General features: G+C 47.3%; 1 protein-coding gene across 3 annotated transcripts in view; it reads left to right on the top strand.

Annotated features, from left to right (window-relative positions):
• LOC142877412 (triple functional domain protein) overlaps window positions 1-14,207 on the top strand; it is an 80,365-nt gene extending 66,158 nt beyond the window's left edge. For 2 of the 3 annotated variants that reach the window (XM_076012032.1, XM_076012030.1), the window contains 21 exons: window positions 392-540; window positions 651-717; window positions 866-969; window positions 1,068-1,137; window positions 1,828-1,917; window positions 1,999-2,091; window positions 2,259-2,309; window positions 2,399-2,476; window positions 2,580-2,771; window positions 3,324-3,504; window positions 4,326-4,595; window positions 5,533-5,990; window positions 6,820-7,067; window positions 7,584-7,725; window positions 7,818-7,845; window positions 8,261-8,423; window positions 8,532-8,653; window positions 10,121-10,199; window positions 10,306-10,506; window positions 10,965-11,103; window positions 11,695-14,207. In XM_076012032.1, coding sequence (XP_075868147.1) covers window positions 392-540; window positions 651-717; window positions 866-969; window positions 1,068-1,137; window positions 1,828-1,917; window positions 1,999-2,091; window positions 2,259-2,309; window positions 2,399-2,476; window positions 2,580-2,771; window positions 3,324-3,504; window positions 4,326-4,595; window positions 5,533-5,990; window positions 6,820-7,067; window positions 7,584-7,725; window positions 7,818-7,845; window positions 8,261-8,423; window positions 8,532-8,653; window positions 10,121-10,199; window positions 10,306-10,506; window positions 10,965-11,103; window positions 11,695-12,234 — 3,465 coding nt within the window. In that variant the 3' untranslated portion in view covers window positions 12,235-14,207. The remainder of the gene's footprint in view (window positions 1-391; window positions 541-650; window positions 718-865; window positions 970-1,067; window positions 1,138-1,827; window positions 1,918-1,998; window positions 2,092-2,258; window positions 2,310-2,398; window positions 2,477-2,579; window positions 2,772-3,323; window positions 3,505-4,325; window positions 4,596-5,532; window positions 5,991-6,819; window positions 7,068-7,583; window positions 7,726-7,817; window positions 7,846-8,260; window positions 8,424-8,531; window positions 8,654-10,120; window positions 10,200-10,305; window positions 10,507-10,964; window positions 11,104-11,694) is intronic. The other variant, XM_076012031.1, reaches the window with a different exon arrangement.
• Window positions 14,208-15,069: the final 862 nt, after the last annotated feature.

Below are 15,069 nucleotides of genomic sequence, written 5' to 3'. Positions count from 1 at the left end.
TCGGTCAATGTTGAGGCGAGGCAGACTTTAGCCTTACAGCAGGGATCGCCAAACCTTTTTGAACCCGAGAGCCACTTCGTGGGTCCTGGGTGGTGCGAAGGGCAACCACAGCTGGGATAGGCTGCAGCTGACCAGCGTGACCCAGAGCTCAGGAAGGAGCGGAGATTGAAAATGGATGGATGGATAGAAATGCAAGCGTGATTCCAGTTGTGCTATTTTTCGAACAGGCCTGCGGGCAACTCATGCGGTCCTTGGCGGCGACCCGCGAGCACCTTGCTGGTGACCCTTGACCTATGGCATACCCCACTCCCTGTTTTTTTTTTAAAAAAGCTGTGTGCTGAAAGTGGTGGATGAAATGATCACGCCTGTGTTTGGGTTGCCCCTGGCGCAGGCTCTGGAGGACCGGCCCAGCACGCTGTCAGTGGAACAGGGCGACAGCAGCTCCCCCTCCTTCAATCCCTCCGACAACTCCCTGCTCTCCTCCTCGTCTCCCATGGAGGAGATGGACGAACGCAGGGCCAGCATGCTGAAGAAAAGGCAGTGAGTCATCTCGCCTGGGCGCTAAAACTGCTGTGTTTGTTTTGTTTTTTTACTGTTTCTTGTTTGAACACCACTTATTTTGTCGTTTGAATCCATCGCGCCCGTCGCAGCTACGTCCTGCTGGAGCTGGTGGAGACGGAGAGGGATTACGTGCGAGACCTCGGCCTGGTGGTGGAGGTGAGCGGAGCTTCACCGGCGCGCCGTTGCCCCCTTAGCGTCTCACGCTACCACACTGGCATTCGGAACGTGTTACTCGCGCTGCGAGAAGTTTTTGCTCCCGACTCACACACTCCTGGTCTGCGCGCTTGTGTGTCTCCTTCTCAAGGGCTACATGGGTCGAATGAAGGAGGAAGGCGTCCCCGATGACATGAAGGGAAAGGACAAAATCGTGTTCGGCAACATTCACCAAATCTACGACTGGCATAAGGAGTGAGAGACGCACGCACGCACGCACACACACACACACGCAGTCTACTTGATTTCCACCACACAGGTTCTAAGTGTGACCCCTCTGTGCAACTTTGCAGCTTCTTCCTTGGCGAGCTGGAGAAGTGTTTGGAGGATCCCGACAGGCTGGGGCCGCTCTTCCTCAAACAGGTTGGTCAGCAGCAGTCGCTCGGCATCGCTCGCCTCACATCATACATGTTGACACATATAAGACATATATGTTGATTGAGTCACAGTCAGAATGGTCATTAGTCAAAAGTTTGGATGCACCTTCGCATGCAATTTTTTTTTTTTTATCTTTACAACTTTCTACACTGCAGATAGACACTGAAGACGTCAAATCTATGAGCCAGATATATGGAATTATGCAGCAAAGACAAACACGCTAAATAACTCTAAATATGCTTTTTATGAAAGGAGGCTATTTTGAAGAATTTAAATATAAAATAGAAATTTTACACTTTTATTCTTTCCTGCATAATTCCATGTGTGGTCATACGTAGTTTTGATGCCTTCAGTGAGAAACTGCAACGTCATGAGAATAAAAGAAAAGACATTAAATTCACAGGGTGAGTCCAAACTTTTGACTGGCAGTGTACAGTGGACAACTTTTTCTTTTCCTTTGAGAAGCAACGTAGCCCAACCCGTTCCCTCCTCCTGCCCTCCGCCCACCAGAGTGTAGGAAAATATGATCAAAGAAAAACAGTATGACTAACTAACTAAATACATTAATAGAAATAAAGAAAAAAATACATTCAACAGCTGCCCGCATCTCAACCAACCCGGCTCGACGGCCCCGTTTCAGTACCTTTCCTTGCTGTTTTGCCTTTTGTCCACTAGGAGCGGAGGTTAAACATGTACGTGGCGTACTGCCAGAACAAGCCCAAGTCGGAGCACATTGTCTCGGAGTACATCGACACCTACTTCGAGGTACGAGCGCGGCGGCTTTTCGCAACTTTGCGCCGTCCGTCTGCCGCTCACCGGCTCACCGCCGCCTTTGACTCTTTGCAGGATTTGAAGCAGCAGCTGGGACACAGACTGCAGATCTCAGACCTGCTCATCAAGCCGGTACAGAGGATCATGAAGTACCAGCTGCTGCTCAAGGTTCGGCCCGTCGCCGTGCTGCAGAGGGCGCCAGAGCTCCCGAATTTGGCGCTCTGTAGTGTATTTTTTGTGTTTCACTGTCGCTTTAGTCAACAAGTTTATATTTTCTGATGCACTTTCCGTGTGTGTGTGTGTGTGTGTGTGTGTGTGTGTCTGTGTGTGTGTAGGATCTCCTGAAACACTCTAAAAAGGTGGGCTTGGAGTCGGGGGAGCTGGAGGTGAGATAATTGGGTCCTTTGTACTGAAAACTCCGCCAAAACGTGTCTAACAAACTCAACAACTCTCATCTTTATTGTGACCCTGACAGAAAGCCGTCGAGGTCATGTGCATGGTGCCCAAAATGTGCAACGACATGATGAATGTCGGCCGGCTGCAAGGTTTCGATGTAAGAAGTCATGTGACCGCTTCCAGGTTTTACTTCATGTTGTGCTTTTGTCCTTTTCTCCACATCGATCTCACAAGCCCGTCTGGTTTGTTGCCTTTCGCAGGGGAAGATCGTGGCTCAGGGCCGCCTGCTGCTGCAGGACACCTTCATGGTGTCGGACCCGGAGGGCGGTCACCTCGGCCGCATGAAGGAGAGGAGAGTCTTCCTGTTTGAGCAGCTGGTGATCTTCAGCGAGCCGCTCGACAAGAAGAAAGGCTTCTCCCTGCCGGGCTTCCTCTACAAGAACAGCATCAAGGTGAGCCATGGACTGAATCCGTCTGTCATTTGTAGGCATTGTAGCTCCCTCTGCTGGACAAACAGCAGATCACGCAAGCTCAGTGGAAAAGTTGTTATATCTAAATGCATTTAATAGAAATGAAGTACTACTGTCTTTTTGTTACCGCGGGAACTTTTATCTGAATAGTAGGTGTTTATTTTATACTATTGAAAGTAAGATGCTGAAGGCAGTTTTGGTCTCCTGATAGACAGATAGATAGATAGATAGATAGATGGATGGATAAATAGATAGATAGATAGATAGATAGATAGATAGATAGATAGATACTTTATTGATCTCCTAAAGCAATTCACATTTTCAGCAGCTTGACACTGCTGGTGCAATGAAAAGCATGCAATGTTCTAAACTATAGTATAAAGAGAGATAAAAGTAAAATTAAAATAGAAATACAAATAAAATAGAAAATGAATCAAATAAAGTAATCAGTCATGCCATTATTTCATCCAATAAAATTTGTACACACACACACGTTGTTTTATACAAACAACCTGCCTGTCTTCCGGCCTGCAGGTGAGCTGCCTGGGTCTGGAGGAGAACGTGGAGGGCGACCCCAACAAGTTCATCCTCTCCTCCTGCTCCACCAACGGCACCGTGGAGTCCTTCGTGCTTCACTCTTCCCACCCCGGGGTGCGGGAGGTCTGGACCCTTCAGATCAGCCAGATACTCGACAGTCAGCACAACTTCCTCAACGGTAGGAGTGCACACAACAATGTAGAGCAGAGCTGGTGTTTTTCAACCTCTTTCGAGCCACGGCACATTTTTTTACATTGAAAACAAGTCCCCTGACGAGCCACTAACCAAGAATATTATAAAATGACACTTTTTAGCTGAATAATGACAAGATGACAGTCAAAAGCTTGGACACAGCCTTCTGATTTAATGGTTTTTCTTTCATTTTCATCACTATTTACATTGTAGATCATCACTCAAGGCATCAAAACTATGAGTGAACACATATGGAATATGTACTGAACAAAAAAGTGTGAAATAACTCAAACAAGTTTTATATTTTAGATGATGGAGAATAGCCACCCTTCATATGAAATATATAATACATAACATTTTTAACATTCTTTTCTTTTGCCACATTGATACACATAGCTTGGTCATATATTTGACGTCTTCAGTGTGTATCTACAGTGTAGAAAGTAGTAAAGATAAAGTAGAAACGGGTGTGTCCAAACTCTGGTAGTGCGGTCTCTTAATGATTTGTACTCACTCAGTGTTAAAACCTGGGCCTGTGCAGATGGACACAAGGCTGCGGCCTGGGAGGGAAATAGCTTTACATTCCTTCTAAAGCACAGTCGCTCCACAATGGACTGTTTTCCAAGCAATGAAGTGAAATTGGATCATTTTCACGGGCACACCTGACATCATCTCACGGCACTCCAGCGTGCCGCGGCCCAGTGGTTGAAGAACACTGGAATACATACATAGAACACTGGGCCCAGTTTTTGCAGGGAGAACTTGTTTTGTACCTCATGGCCGTCTGCCGTCTCTGCCGTCTCACAGCTCTGACCTCACCAATAGAGAACCAGAGGAACCACGTGGGGCCAAGCGGCGGCGGCGGCGGTGGCGGCGGCGTGGGAGCGCCCTCTGCAGGAAGCGGCGTGCCGGCCGCCCCCCACGGAGTCGGCGGTGGAATTCAGGGTAACGCAATCGCTTCAGGTCCCCAGCAGGGCGGCTCACGCCGGCCGTCCAGGATCCCCCAACCCTCTCGCCTGCCCCAGCCTCTCCGCCACCACCCTGGGGCCGACCCCGAGGGCCCCGGCAAGATGTCAGGTACGAAGTCAGTATTGTGTGTTCCCTTGAATTTTTCCCCCACGGCTGACCGCCCACCAGGCACGACTGTGGAAGGGGTTTCACTAGCTGCGTTTCAATTACCCCTGGAATTGCGCTGAACCCTAAATGTGGCAATAAAAAGCTGCTCATGGAAACACCGAAACTTTCAACCTTTCAGCCAAATATGGCTAAAAGGTTGTTTTTTTTCTCAGCGGACGTGACTTGCGGGGTCACATGACCGGTTCACTTCAAGTGAAAATGGCGCGTTATGATTGGACGGAGGAGGAGACGGAATATTTTTTACATGTAATCAAAGAGAAAAATATAACAACCATTCTTGACGGCAAACAAACGTAAACCGACTAAAGCAACGGAATTCTCGAAAATTCTCGCGAGAATTACGAGAATTTACGAAATTTTCAGAGAATTACAGCTTGTGCGCTTCACCCCATTCAGTGGAAACACCTGCAAATCGCAACAGTACTTTGTTGAAATTTTAGAAATATCGCTTTTACTTTGCGAAAAACTGTCATGGAAACGCAGCCACTTTTTTCGCATTTACACATCAGCGGCTTTGATGTACGGGGTCACGTGACCACTTCACTTCAAGTGAAAATGCCGCGTTATGATTGGACGGAGGAGGAGACGTAACATTTTTTACAAGTAAACAAAGAGAAAAACATAACAACCATTCTTGACGGAAAACAAATGTAAACAAACTAAAGCAAAAGTAATTCTCGTAAAAAAAAATCTTGCGAGAATTACGATAATTACAGCTTGTGTGCTTCATTCACACCATTCAGTGAAAACACCTGCAGATCGCAACTGTGCTTTGTCGAAATTTTAGAAATGTCGCTTTCATTTTGCCCAAAAACTGTGATGGAAGCGCAGCTACTGACGGTGGAGGTTGGTCTCATTCCTTCCCTGCCACCTGTAGGCGGTAGTCCGCGGGGAAAGCGCCCCCTGCAGAACCCAGAGGACCACGCGCAGCCCCCCGCCGAGCCCGTCCCCCGGGCCACGGTCGGGCCCTCGCCCTCCACGCCCGTTTCTAAATCGCGGCCGGGAGCCGCCCCCCCGGCGCCCCTCCCCCCCCTGGCCAAGGACGGCCTGCCGCCCCCCCCTCCCAGCCCCGGCCAGAAGAGCGCCTCGGGCTTCTGGACCTCCATGCCGGGCTCCCCGGCCAGCCGGCCCGGCTCGTTCACCTTCCCGGGGGAGGCGGGCGAGGCCCCGGTGGTCCGGGCTCAGAACCAGAACCAGAACCAGAACCAGATCCAGGCGGGCTCTGGATCTGGCAGCCAAAGCCACAGACACTCCACGCACAGCAAGGAGGCCGACCGCATGAGCACGTGCTCGTCCGCCAGCGAGCAGTCCATCCAGTCCACCCAGAGCAACGGGGTAAGGCGACCCGGCGGGGGCGCGAGGTGTTGACCCACTAACCTGCGAGGCCAAGAGGGGGGACGGCTCTGTCCTGTCTGCCTGCCTGCTGTCTCCTGTCCTGCTGCAGCCAGCTCTACTAATCTCCACTATACTCCACATCTCTCTGACAACCTCCACTGCTCTTCAGCACCATCTTCTCTCGCCGGTCTTTTTCCCGCCGCGCGTCTCCGGGTTCCCGGAAACTCCCGTCTCTGTAGCGGACCCACCCGGGCCGTCTACTTTCAGGACTGTCTCTAGATTCTGCTGTCTCCAAGGCTTGCACTAACAACCCCCTCGACCTCTTCACGGCTGTTCTTCACATCCCCCTTCTGACTTCATGGCCAAAGAGAGAGTGAAAAAAAAAAAAGAAACTTTTCCTGCAAACTAACCGCCGACGTTTTGCGCTCCGCCCGCAAACGTACCGGACGAGAAACCCTCTCATTCAATCTAACCTTCCTCCTTCCGTCTTTGCCTGGAGCTGCAAAGACGAGCCGCCGGGGGATCATCTTCTCTCCGCCGTTTCTTCATCTCGATCTTGTTTTTGCCAAAGAAGAAAATGGCAAACGGCTGCTTTTTTAATCCTTCTCGCTACTTACTTCTAATCCTCTTCCGAGACATTGTCAGATGGACAATAACAACACCCTGTTTTTCCAGTTTTCCTTCCGCTTCTGCCATTTCTCGTTTCGCCATTCAACTATTAATCTGATTTTGGGATAATTAGAAAAGAACCTTTTTATTATTTCAAGAGGGTTTTCAAGTTTTTTCACTCACACATCCTGTTTTTCTTTTGCCCCTCCGTGTCGTGCAGAGTGAAAGTAGCAGCAGCAGTAGCGTATCCACCATGCTGGTGACCCAGGACTACATGGCGGTGAAGGAGGACGAGATCAGCGTCGCTCAGGGCGAGGTGGTCCAGATCTTGGCCAGCAATCAGCAGAACATGTTCCTGGTGTTCAGGGCAGCCACGGAGCAGGGCCCCGCGGCCGAGGGCTGGATCCCCGGATTCGTGCTGGGCCACACCTCGGCCATCATCCCGGACTGCCCAGAGGGCCCCATCAAGTAAGGAGACCAAGCAGTGAAACCGGCGCCTTCCGCTGGAGTGATTCTGTGGGGCATAAAAAAACAAATTCCGAGACATGTTGGTGCTCATTGAAGGCAGCACGGGCATCTTGTACTATTCAGTTTTCCTAATGTGGGGGGGTGGAAAATTGCCCCATTTTTGCAGTAAATTAAAGGTTTGTTTCTGCAAAAATTTCTACTCAGCACATTTTATTTTCAGTTTGAATTTTGCCAGTTTCTTCTTCTTCTTTGATGGTTTTTATTTTGCAGTTTTACTTTAAAATAAAACAGACAACCAACATTTGGCAAAAAAAATGAATAACTAAGTCAGTCAAACTATCTGTCAGGTCCAGACAAGTCCAAATCAAAGGATGAAACCATCTAATCACTAGAATTAAGGACACGGGAAGTTTCAATGGAAAGTGAAATACACCTTCTCTCTGTCTGTCTAAGACCAAAGTCTGATTGAAAAAATTGTCCTGATCCCGCTTGAAGTCCACATTCTGTTCCTCCCAGTAGGAAGTCCTCCTCCTGGCACACGTCCCTCCGCATCCGGAAAAAGTCTGAAAAGAAGGAGAAGGAGGGGAAAAAAGAGAGCAAGCTGGAAAACGGTTACAGGAAGTCCAGAGAAGGCCTGGCCAATAAGGTTTCTGTAAAGGTGAGTAGGTCAGAACGACTAAAGACCTTCTGGTTGTGGATCTGCTGCATCGTGCCGGGTTTCACTCAGACGTCGCTTTTTCTCTGTTCCAGCTTCTAAACCCAAACTACATCTACGACGGTAAGTGATCCATTTTTTACTATGATCGAAACATATCTTTAAGCAAGAGTGCATTCAAGGGAGAGCTGAAGATCGTCCGACCGTATTGATGTTGGATGTAGCGGCATGATCTTGACTTTACCGCAGCTTAATTGAGACAGATGCAAAAAATGCTTTATTTATTTGATATAAAATGTTTCTGTAAATGCGCCAGACTGACCATTAAATAATAGAAAGAAATAAGACTAAAATCTGCCACCGCAGCGACTTCATATTAGTCTGCCGAGTCTAAATGGCAGGTTTGTTGTGATTTGATTTTGAATTTTGCTGAATAAATAATAAATAATAGTGGTGAGGTGGACTGAAGCTGCCAGGTTGGATCCAACTTGTCTCACCCTGACTCCTCACTGTTGTTTTTTTATTTGTTTTCTTTCAGTTCCTCCGGAGTTCCTCGTTCCCCTGAGCGATGTCACGTGTGACAACGGCGAGAGCGTCACCCTCAGGTGTAAAGTCTGCGGTCGACCTCGGGCCTCTGTCACCTGGAAGGGACCCAACCACAGCAACCTCACCAACAACGGACACTTCAGCATCGTCTACAGGTAAACCCCCCCCCCCCCCAAAAAAAAAAAAAAAAACCCAGACTGAATGTGAAGGAACAACTTGTCAGTTGAGGAGGAAGTTCAGACCTCCCGTGTGTTGACTTGCAGCGACACGGGCGAAGCCACGTTGAGAATCATCGGCGTGGCCTCCGAAGACGACGGCGTCTACACCTGCGTCGCCACAAATGAGCTGGGCAGCGTCACCTCGTCGGCCAGCCTCAGAGTGTTAGGTGAGAGGGCTGCGGCCGCAGGTCACGTGATGCCATCGAACACGGTCTGGGAACACAGGGGCGTCAAACTCAAAACCCGCAGTGCGGACGGAAGTTTCAACTTGTCTCGGTCCAACGTTGACATTTATTGGAAGAATCCTCCTGCAGATAGAACAGTGAACCTCTTTACACGCTTTGCTTCAAAGCCCCCCCCCCAAAAAAAAAAAAACTCATCAAAAAAATAAATAAATAAAAAATAAATAGGCCTCTGTTTTTGCAGCATTCTAATTTAAATTTCAACAGTGACTTTTTTTTCATGTGCAACAATAAATTTCAAATTGAAATAACAATAATCAACCAATTAAGTCATATTGATATCCTTCAGTGAATGTCCTCTCTTGATTGATTTCACCAAAATACAATAATATATATTGCAGTATTAGCGCTCCATGTGCTGTGTAATAGTCAGGGGGAGGGGGAAGGGGGAGGGGCTGTAGTAGTGATTTAGTATTGTTTTGTAGTTTGAGTTGGCCAAATATAATTACACCGCGGGCCAGAGTTTGACACCTATGTGGTAACATGTCATGTCTCCTCCGTTGGGCTTCGTCTCACCGTCTCACCCTCTGCATCCTCTTTTCACACCAACTCACTCCACGCCCTCTTTCACTACATCCTCCTCGCTCCTCCTCCAGGCCTCCTGCCTGCCACTTTCAACATTCTACCCATAAATCCACCGTTCCTCCTCTGCTACTGTCTCAGTCTGGCCTCTCTGGATTTATCTCCCAAATATCTGGCATGCTCCGCCCCTCTGACGTCCTCCTTCCTGATCCTGGCTCGTTTTAACCCCTGCTGCCTCCAGCTCCGCCTCCTGCCCTTCCCTCAGTGCTCTCACCAACCTCCTCCACACGTTTCCTTTCAAGCTTACTGAGCTCACACTCTTTTTCTTTTTTTCACACGTGACACTTTTGTCCACCGTTCACACCTGCTTGCAACCTTGCAACTGTTTCTTCACTGCACTGTTGACACCACATAGCAGTTTGACATGCGTAACACAGTGATTAGGTTGTGGTTGGCATAATATATATATATGTATAATTTATTATGTGTGGCGGTTGCCAATGTTCCAGTTCTGTCAGTGGTTGCGTGGGGCGATTTATGAAGCTGCACTAAATTCTCCCACATGCTGCTGCATCACACTTGTCTTGAAAGAAGACAAATAAAAAATACAACAGAAGGAATAATGATAAACAATAGTTGGCGTCTTAAAATGTTGTTCACTATGAACACATTCAGAAACACCCTAGAAAAAAAAACATAGTTCCACGTACCAACGTGAAACTATCTCGTTTTACCAGATAGTTTTCATGTTATAATGTGAAACTTATCATAAAAATAACATGAAAACGATCATGAAATAACGTGATTTTTTTTTTTTAATGTGCTTGCGGAGGTTTCGGCTGACTTTGTGTTGTGTTATTCCTCCCTCAGCTGTGTCCACTGATGGGATCAGAGTGAGCTGGAAGGACAACTTTGAGTCTCACTACATTGAGGTTGCTGAACTGGGCAGGTAACAAGGCCTTCTTTTTGACAATATGTAGGAAAACATCGGCAAGTGTGTGTAATAATAAAAATCATTAAAAAAAAAAAAAATGCTCCGCGTCTTCCGCCACCAGGGGTCGCTTCTCCGTCGTCAAGCGCTGCGACCAGCGCGGCACCAAGCGCACGGTGGCCGTCAAGCACGTCAACAAGAAGCTGATGAGGAGGGACCACGTGACTCAGGAGCTCAACCTGCTCCAGAGGCTCCAGCACCCCCACATAGTCAGCCTGGTCGACACGTACGAGACCCCCAGCAGCTTCGCCCTCGTCCTGGAGATGTAAGCAACAAGAGGCCCGTCGACAATGAAAAACCCTGTCAGCAAACTGTGAATTCATGAGATTTGATTATCATTAGGGATGCAACCGTACCAGCATCGGTCCTGATGCTGGGGTCGAGTACTCTACGCGTACTCATAAAATACGTGCCGACACCATGACACAGATACCAGTTGTACATGTAGTCAGGGTGTATAACAATTTTCTTGAATTTGTGTTTGTGAAACCTGGTGTAGAAAAACATGCTGAGGAATGTTGTCCTGAAACAAGTAATTCTAGAATGTGTAATGGTCTTATGAAGTACTCGGTATCGGAGAGTACTGAAGAGCAAGGACAAGAAAGTGGCATCGGTGCATCCCTAATCCCTAGTACTTTTTAAATTAGGCTCGGTTCTTCACATGCGATCAGTGTTACCTGATGCTCCCTGCACTTCTTCCTAACTGGTGTTGTGCTGTTGCAGGGCCGACCAGGGTCGTCTGCTGGACTACGTGGTGAGCTGGGGGAACCTGACGGAGGAGAAGGCGGCCTGCTACCTCCGGGACGTTTTAGAAGCTTTACACTACCTGCACAACAGCAGGATCGTGCATTTGGACGTCAAGGTGAGTTCTCCCAACGTCTGCGTGTCGGTATCGGGCTGACACGCCCACAATACAGCAGCCGTTGTTTACATCTCTTGAGTGTATTACCAGGGTTTTACCTTAAGCCGCTTCAGAGGCCCCGGTGCTTGCAGGTGTGATGCCGGTATGCGCCAGTATCGGTTATTTGAACCGATACTGGTTCTACTACTACTACTACTACTATCGGCACGTATTTTACGAGTACTCAACCCCCGGTATCTGTAGCCGATACTGGTCCTGGTGCAACCCTAGTTGTAGGTTTATGAAAGTCTGACTGCTAAATCACACTCATAAAACAGAGTTTGTCATTTTAACTACATGACAAATTCATCCTTGGCATGTGTAATAAGCAGGCTTTGTGCCAAACTATCATTTGAACACGCAAGGTGAGAGGAGAAATGTACTTTTTTTTACGAGACGTAAATGCACGTCATCAAAATTCTTTTTTTTTTTTTTTTCGCTCCTCTTTCCAAAGAAACGGCACATTTTCCATTCTCACTTTCAATTTGTGCCCTCGCTGAACCTCCATGACCTTTGACACTCGCTGACGCCGCCGGGTTTCTCTCCCCACAGCCTGAGAACCTGCTGGTGTTCCACAGCGCCTCCGGCGGCCAGCCCACGGTCAAGCTGACGGACTTCGGCGACGCCGCGCAGCTCAACAGCGCCCACTACAGCCACCCTCTGCTGGGCAGCCCCGAGTTCGCTCCCCCGGAGCTGGTCCTCGGCGAGCCCGTGTCGCTCACCTCGGACCTGTGGAGCCTGGGGGTGGTGACGTACGTGCTGCTGAGCGGCGCCTCGCCCTTCCTGGACGAGAGCGCCGAGGAGACGTGTCTGAACATCTGCCGGCTGGACTTCAGCTTCCCCTGGGATTACTTCCAGGGCGTCAGCCGGGCGGCCCAGGACTTCGTCTGTCTGCTGCTGCGGTCCGACCCGGGCCAGAGGCCCTCCGCCGGGCTCTGCCTGCAGGAGCCGTGGCTGCAGCCGGGCTCCGGAGCGGAGGGCTTCCTGGACACCTCCCGCCTCATCTCCTTCATCGACCGGCGGAAGCATCAGACTGACGCTCGGGCCATCGGAGGCGTCCGGAGCTTCATCCAGAGCCGCCTGCAGCCCTGAGTCGACAGCAGGGCTGACGCTCGCTGCCCCCTCTCCCCCCTCCCCCCCACTGGGCCGGAAGAATAGAAAAGAAAAGAAAGGAAAAGAAAACGCTGATCTCGTCCTCCTCCTTCAGAAGCCGAGTTCCTGAAAGTCCTGTAGTCCTTTTGACCAATTCCACAGCCAATCAGAGCCCTGGAGAACCCAGTTCTCAACAATCACCCAGATTAATGGATGCCCATGTCTACTGCTGCTCGCTGGTTTAGAATGAAAACTGACTTGTCGTTTTTTTTAACATAAGTGAGAAAAATCTTTAAAAAAAAAAAAAAAAAAAAAAGGATGTAATTTATTTTTAATTGCAAGAGCCAACTGATTGAGCCTTGACGCCACTGCACAGACGCTGCAGCGCTTTTCACCAGGAAAGCCACGCCCACAAAGCAGTGCCATGACACACACACACACACACACACACACACACAGAGAAACGTCAGGTGCTTTCGCTCTCGTCCACTAAGACTGTCACTTAGAGACTTGAGAAGCAGCCCCTTTCTTATAGAGACAACGCATAAGGACACAACAGTTCTGTCTCCATCTTTCCAAGAAAATAATAGCAACAACAACAATAATAATGAGTAACACAAACGGTAGAAGACGCTCGTCAGACGAAAGTCGCTTTGCTACTCTGGACTCCGTACGCGACGACTCAACCTCCCGAGACGCTTGTACAGCCAATGAAAGAAAGCTGTGTTTTGTTTTGTTTTTTTCTTTCCTTCCGATGGCTGCGCTTGTATAACGTACGTAAACCGACACGCCATGACACGTCTCGCATCCGCCAGTTGCTTCTTGGAACAAAAAAAAGAAACAAAACAAACAAAAAAAAAATGTGTTTTGCGAGAGGTGAAATGTTTAGGCCTTACCTTGTACATAGGTGCGCGCTGTCCTTCCTCTCGCAGCGTGGGGCTCCCCGCCCTCCCGACCGGGATGACTGGAGGACAGAGCGGGCGAGAGGGAGGCGCACCAGACTAAACTGTAAATGCACTCATTGTATGTTCTGTTCAAACGATCATGTGCAATGTTGCGGCTTTAACATTTTATGCAACTATTTATGAGGACATCTGTCATGTCTGTAATAAATCTAGAAAAAAAATGCATGTACCTGGTACTGCAAAGCACTGCGCGTAGTTTGTGTTTATTTGATATTTGAGTGTTGGGAGGTTTTTTTATTTTGTGTCTTTTCATTTTTATTTTATTTTTATTTTTTTTGGGGGGGGGGGGGTTTCCTCCCCCGAGACATCACAGTCTACAATCATCTGGTTTCATCCGAAGTAATTTAACACTTTTCTTTTTGTACTGTATGCCTCTGTAGTATTGGTACACCAAAGTTGCTATAGCTTTATAGTACTTGATAAGGAAAATATTTTATTGTGATCATGTTTCACTCGAATTAGGTGATCTATGACCATGTGAAATGATTGTTTACATACACACGGTTCAGTGTCCTGTGCTTCTTCTTTTTTTTTCCTTTTTTTTTTTTTAAATATGAAAGTGGGCTTTCACAGAGAAAAATGCTCTCTTCCATTTTCAGAGTTCATTGGGAGATTATTGTGCATCATTAGAAAAAAATGATGTTCCTAACTTTTATGTACAGTTAAATGTTGCCAAAATTCAGAAGGTCCCCTAAAATAGTGAGGGATTTTTTTCCCCCATTATACATCATAGTTCTAATAACTTGAATCCATGAATACACGAAAGGCTACCAGAATTCACAATCCTGCTTTTGCTTTGTTTTTATTTATTTCAAAGTTCTGCACAGGCCATTAAAAAAAAATAAACTTTTGTTAAGGTTTTCTTTTTTTTTTTTTGTTATTTGTTCTGTCCCAATTGTTTTTATTTTTTATCTTCGCATGTATATTTCATTGTACAGTTCATTTACTTCTTGTAAATACTCATTTTTCCATTACCTATTTGAAAAATTAAATGTAATGAAACAAGGATCCCGTTTTCAATATTATTTTTTTTTCGCCTGCTGCCAACTCTTTTCTTTCCTCTTTTATTTAACAGCAACGTTCCAAAGAAGTTTTACTTCCTGGCCAGAAAGTTGCCCTGAGAAAATTGTTTTGTGTGTTTCTTTGTTTCCATTAAATGTGTATTATTTATACACTCAACACGGAACACAGTACTGTAAAACAAATATAACATACCAAAACAAACACCCACCCGAAAGGTCCGTAAGATCCTTACACACCGAGAAGAAGGCGAAGCAACGCGAATATATCTGGAAATTATTCGCCAGCCAATTTTTATTTTTTATTTTTTTCTATACACACCAAGCACACGCGAATATTCCATCTAAAATTTGCCAAGCGCTGAAAGTTTGACGCTCTTCCTTTCGCGCCGAAGGAGAATCGCTGGACAGGTGGATATAGAGGTGAGGTGATTACGTGGCGGCGCAGGCGGAAGATACTGAATGTTTGGTAAGAAGCTGCAGTTACCGTTTTTGACCACGTTATTTGAGTTCCTGTTGCCATGGAAGATTTATTTATTTATTTATTTTTTCCGTTTTCCTTTGGATGTGCTTATAATTTAGAAAGCTTTTCGGGAACAGATTCAAACCAAATAATAAAAGATAAGTTATCAGGTGCTCAAATTTTACCCTGAAATTTGCCCAGTACTTTAGAATGTCTGTCGGACAGTTTGAAGGGCTGCACAGTTACTAACCGTGTCGTTTCATATACAAGCGGGAATATATGAAACGAGACGGATGTTTAGTAGTATCCGATTTTTGAACCTTGTAAGTGTCCGTGTCCACGAGGGAATTCTGTTTGTTTGTTTTTTACAGACAGGAAACATCAGACG

Source organism: Nelusetta ayraudi, unplaced genomic scaffold, assembly GCF_046127955.1.
Source record: "Nelusetta ayraudi isolate G7.1 ecotype Tasmania unplaced genomic scaffold, CSIRO-AGI_Nayr_v1 ptg000135l, whole genome shotgun sequence".
NCBI classification, from domain to species: domain Eukaryota; kingdom Metazoa; phylum Chordata; class Actinopteri; order Tetraodontiformes; family Monacanthidae; genus Nelusetta; species Nelusetta ayraudi.
Note: the sequence above shows the minus strand (reverse complement) of the source record. Positions and strands in the feature narration are given on the sequence as shown.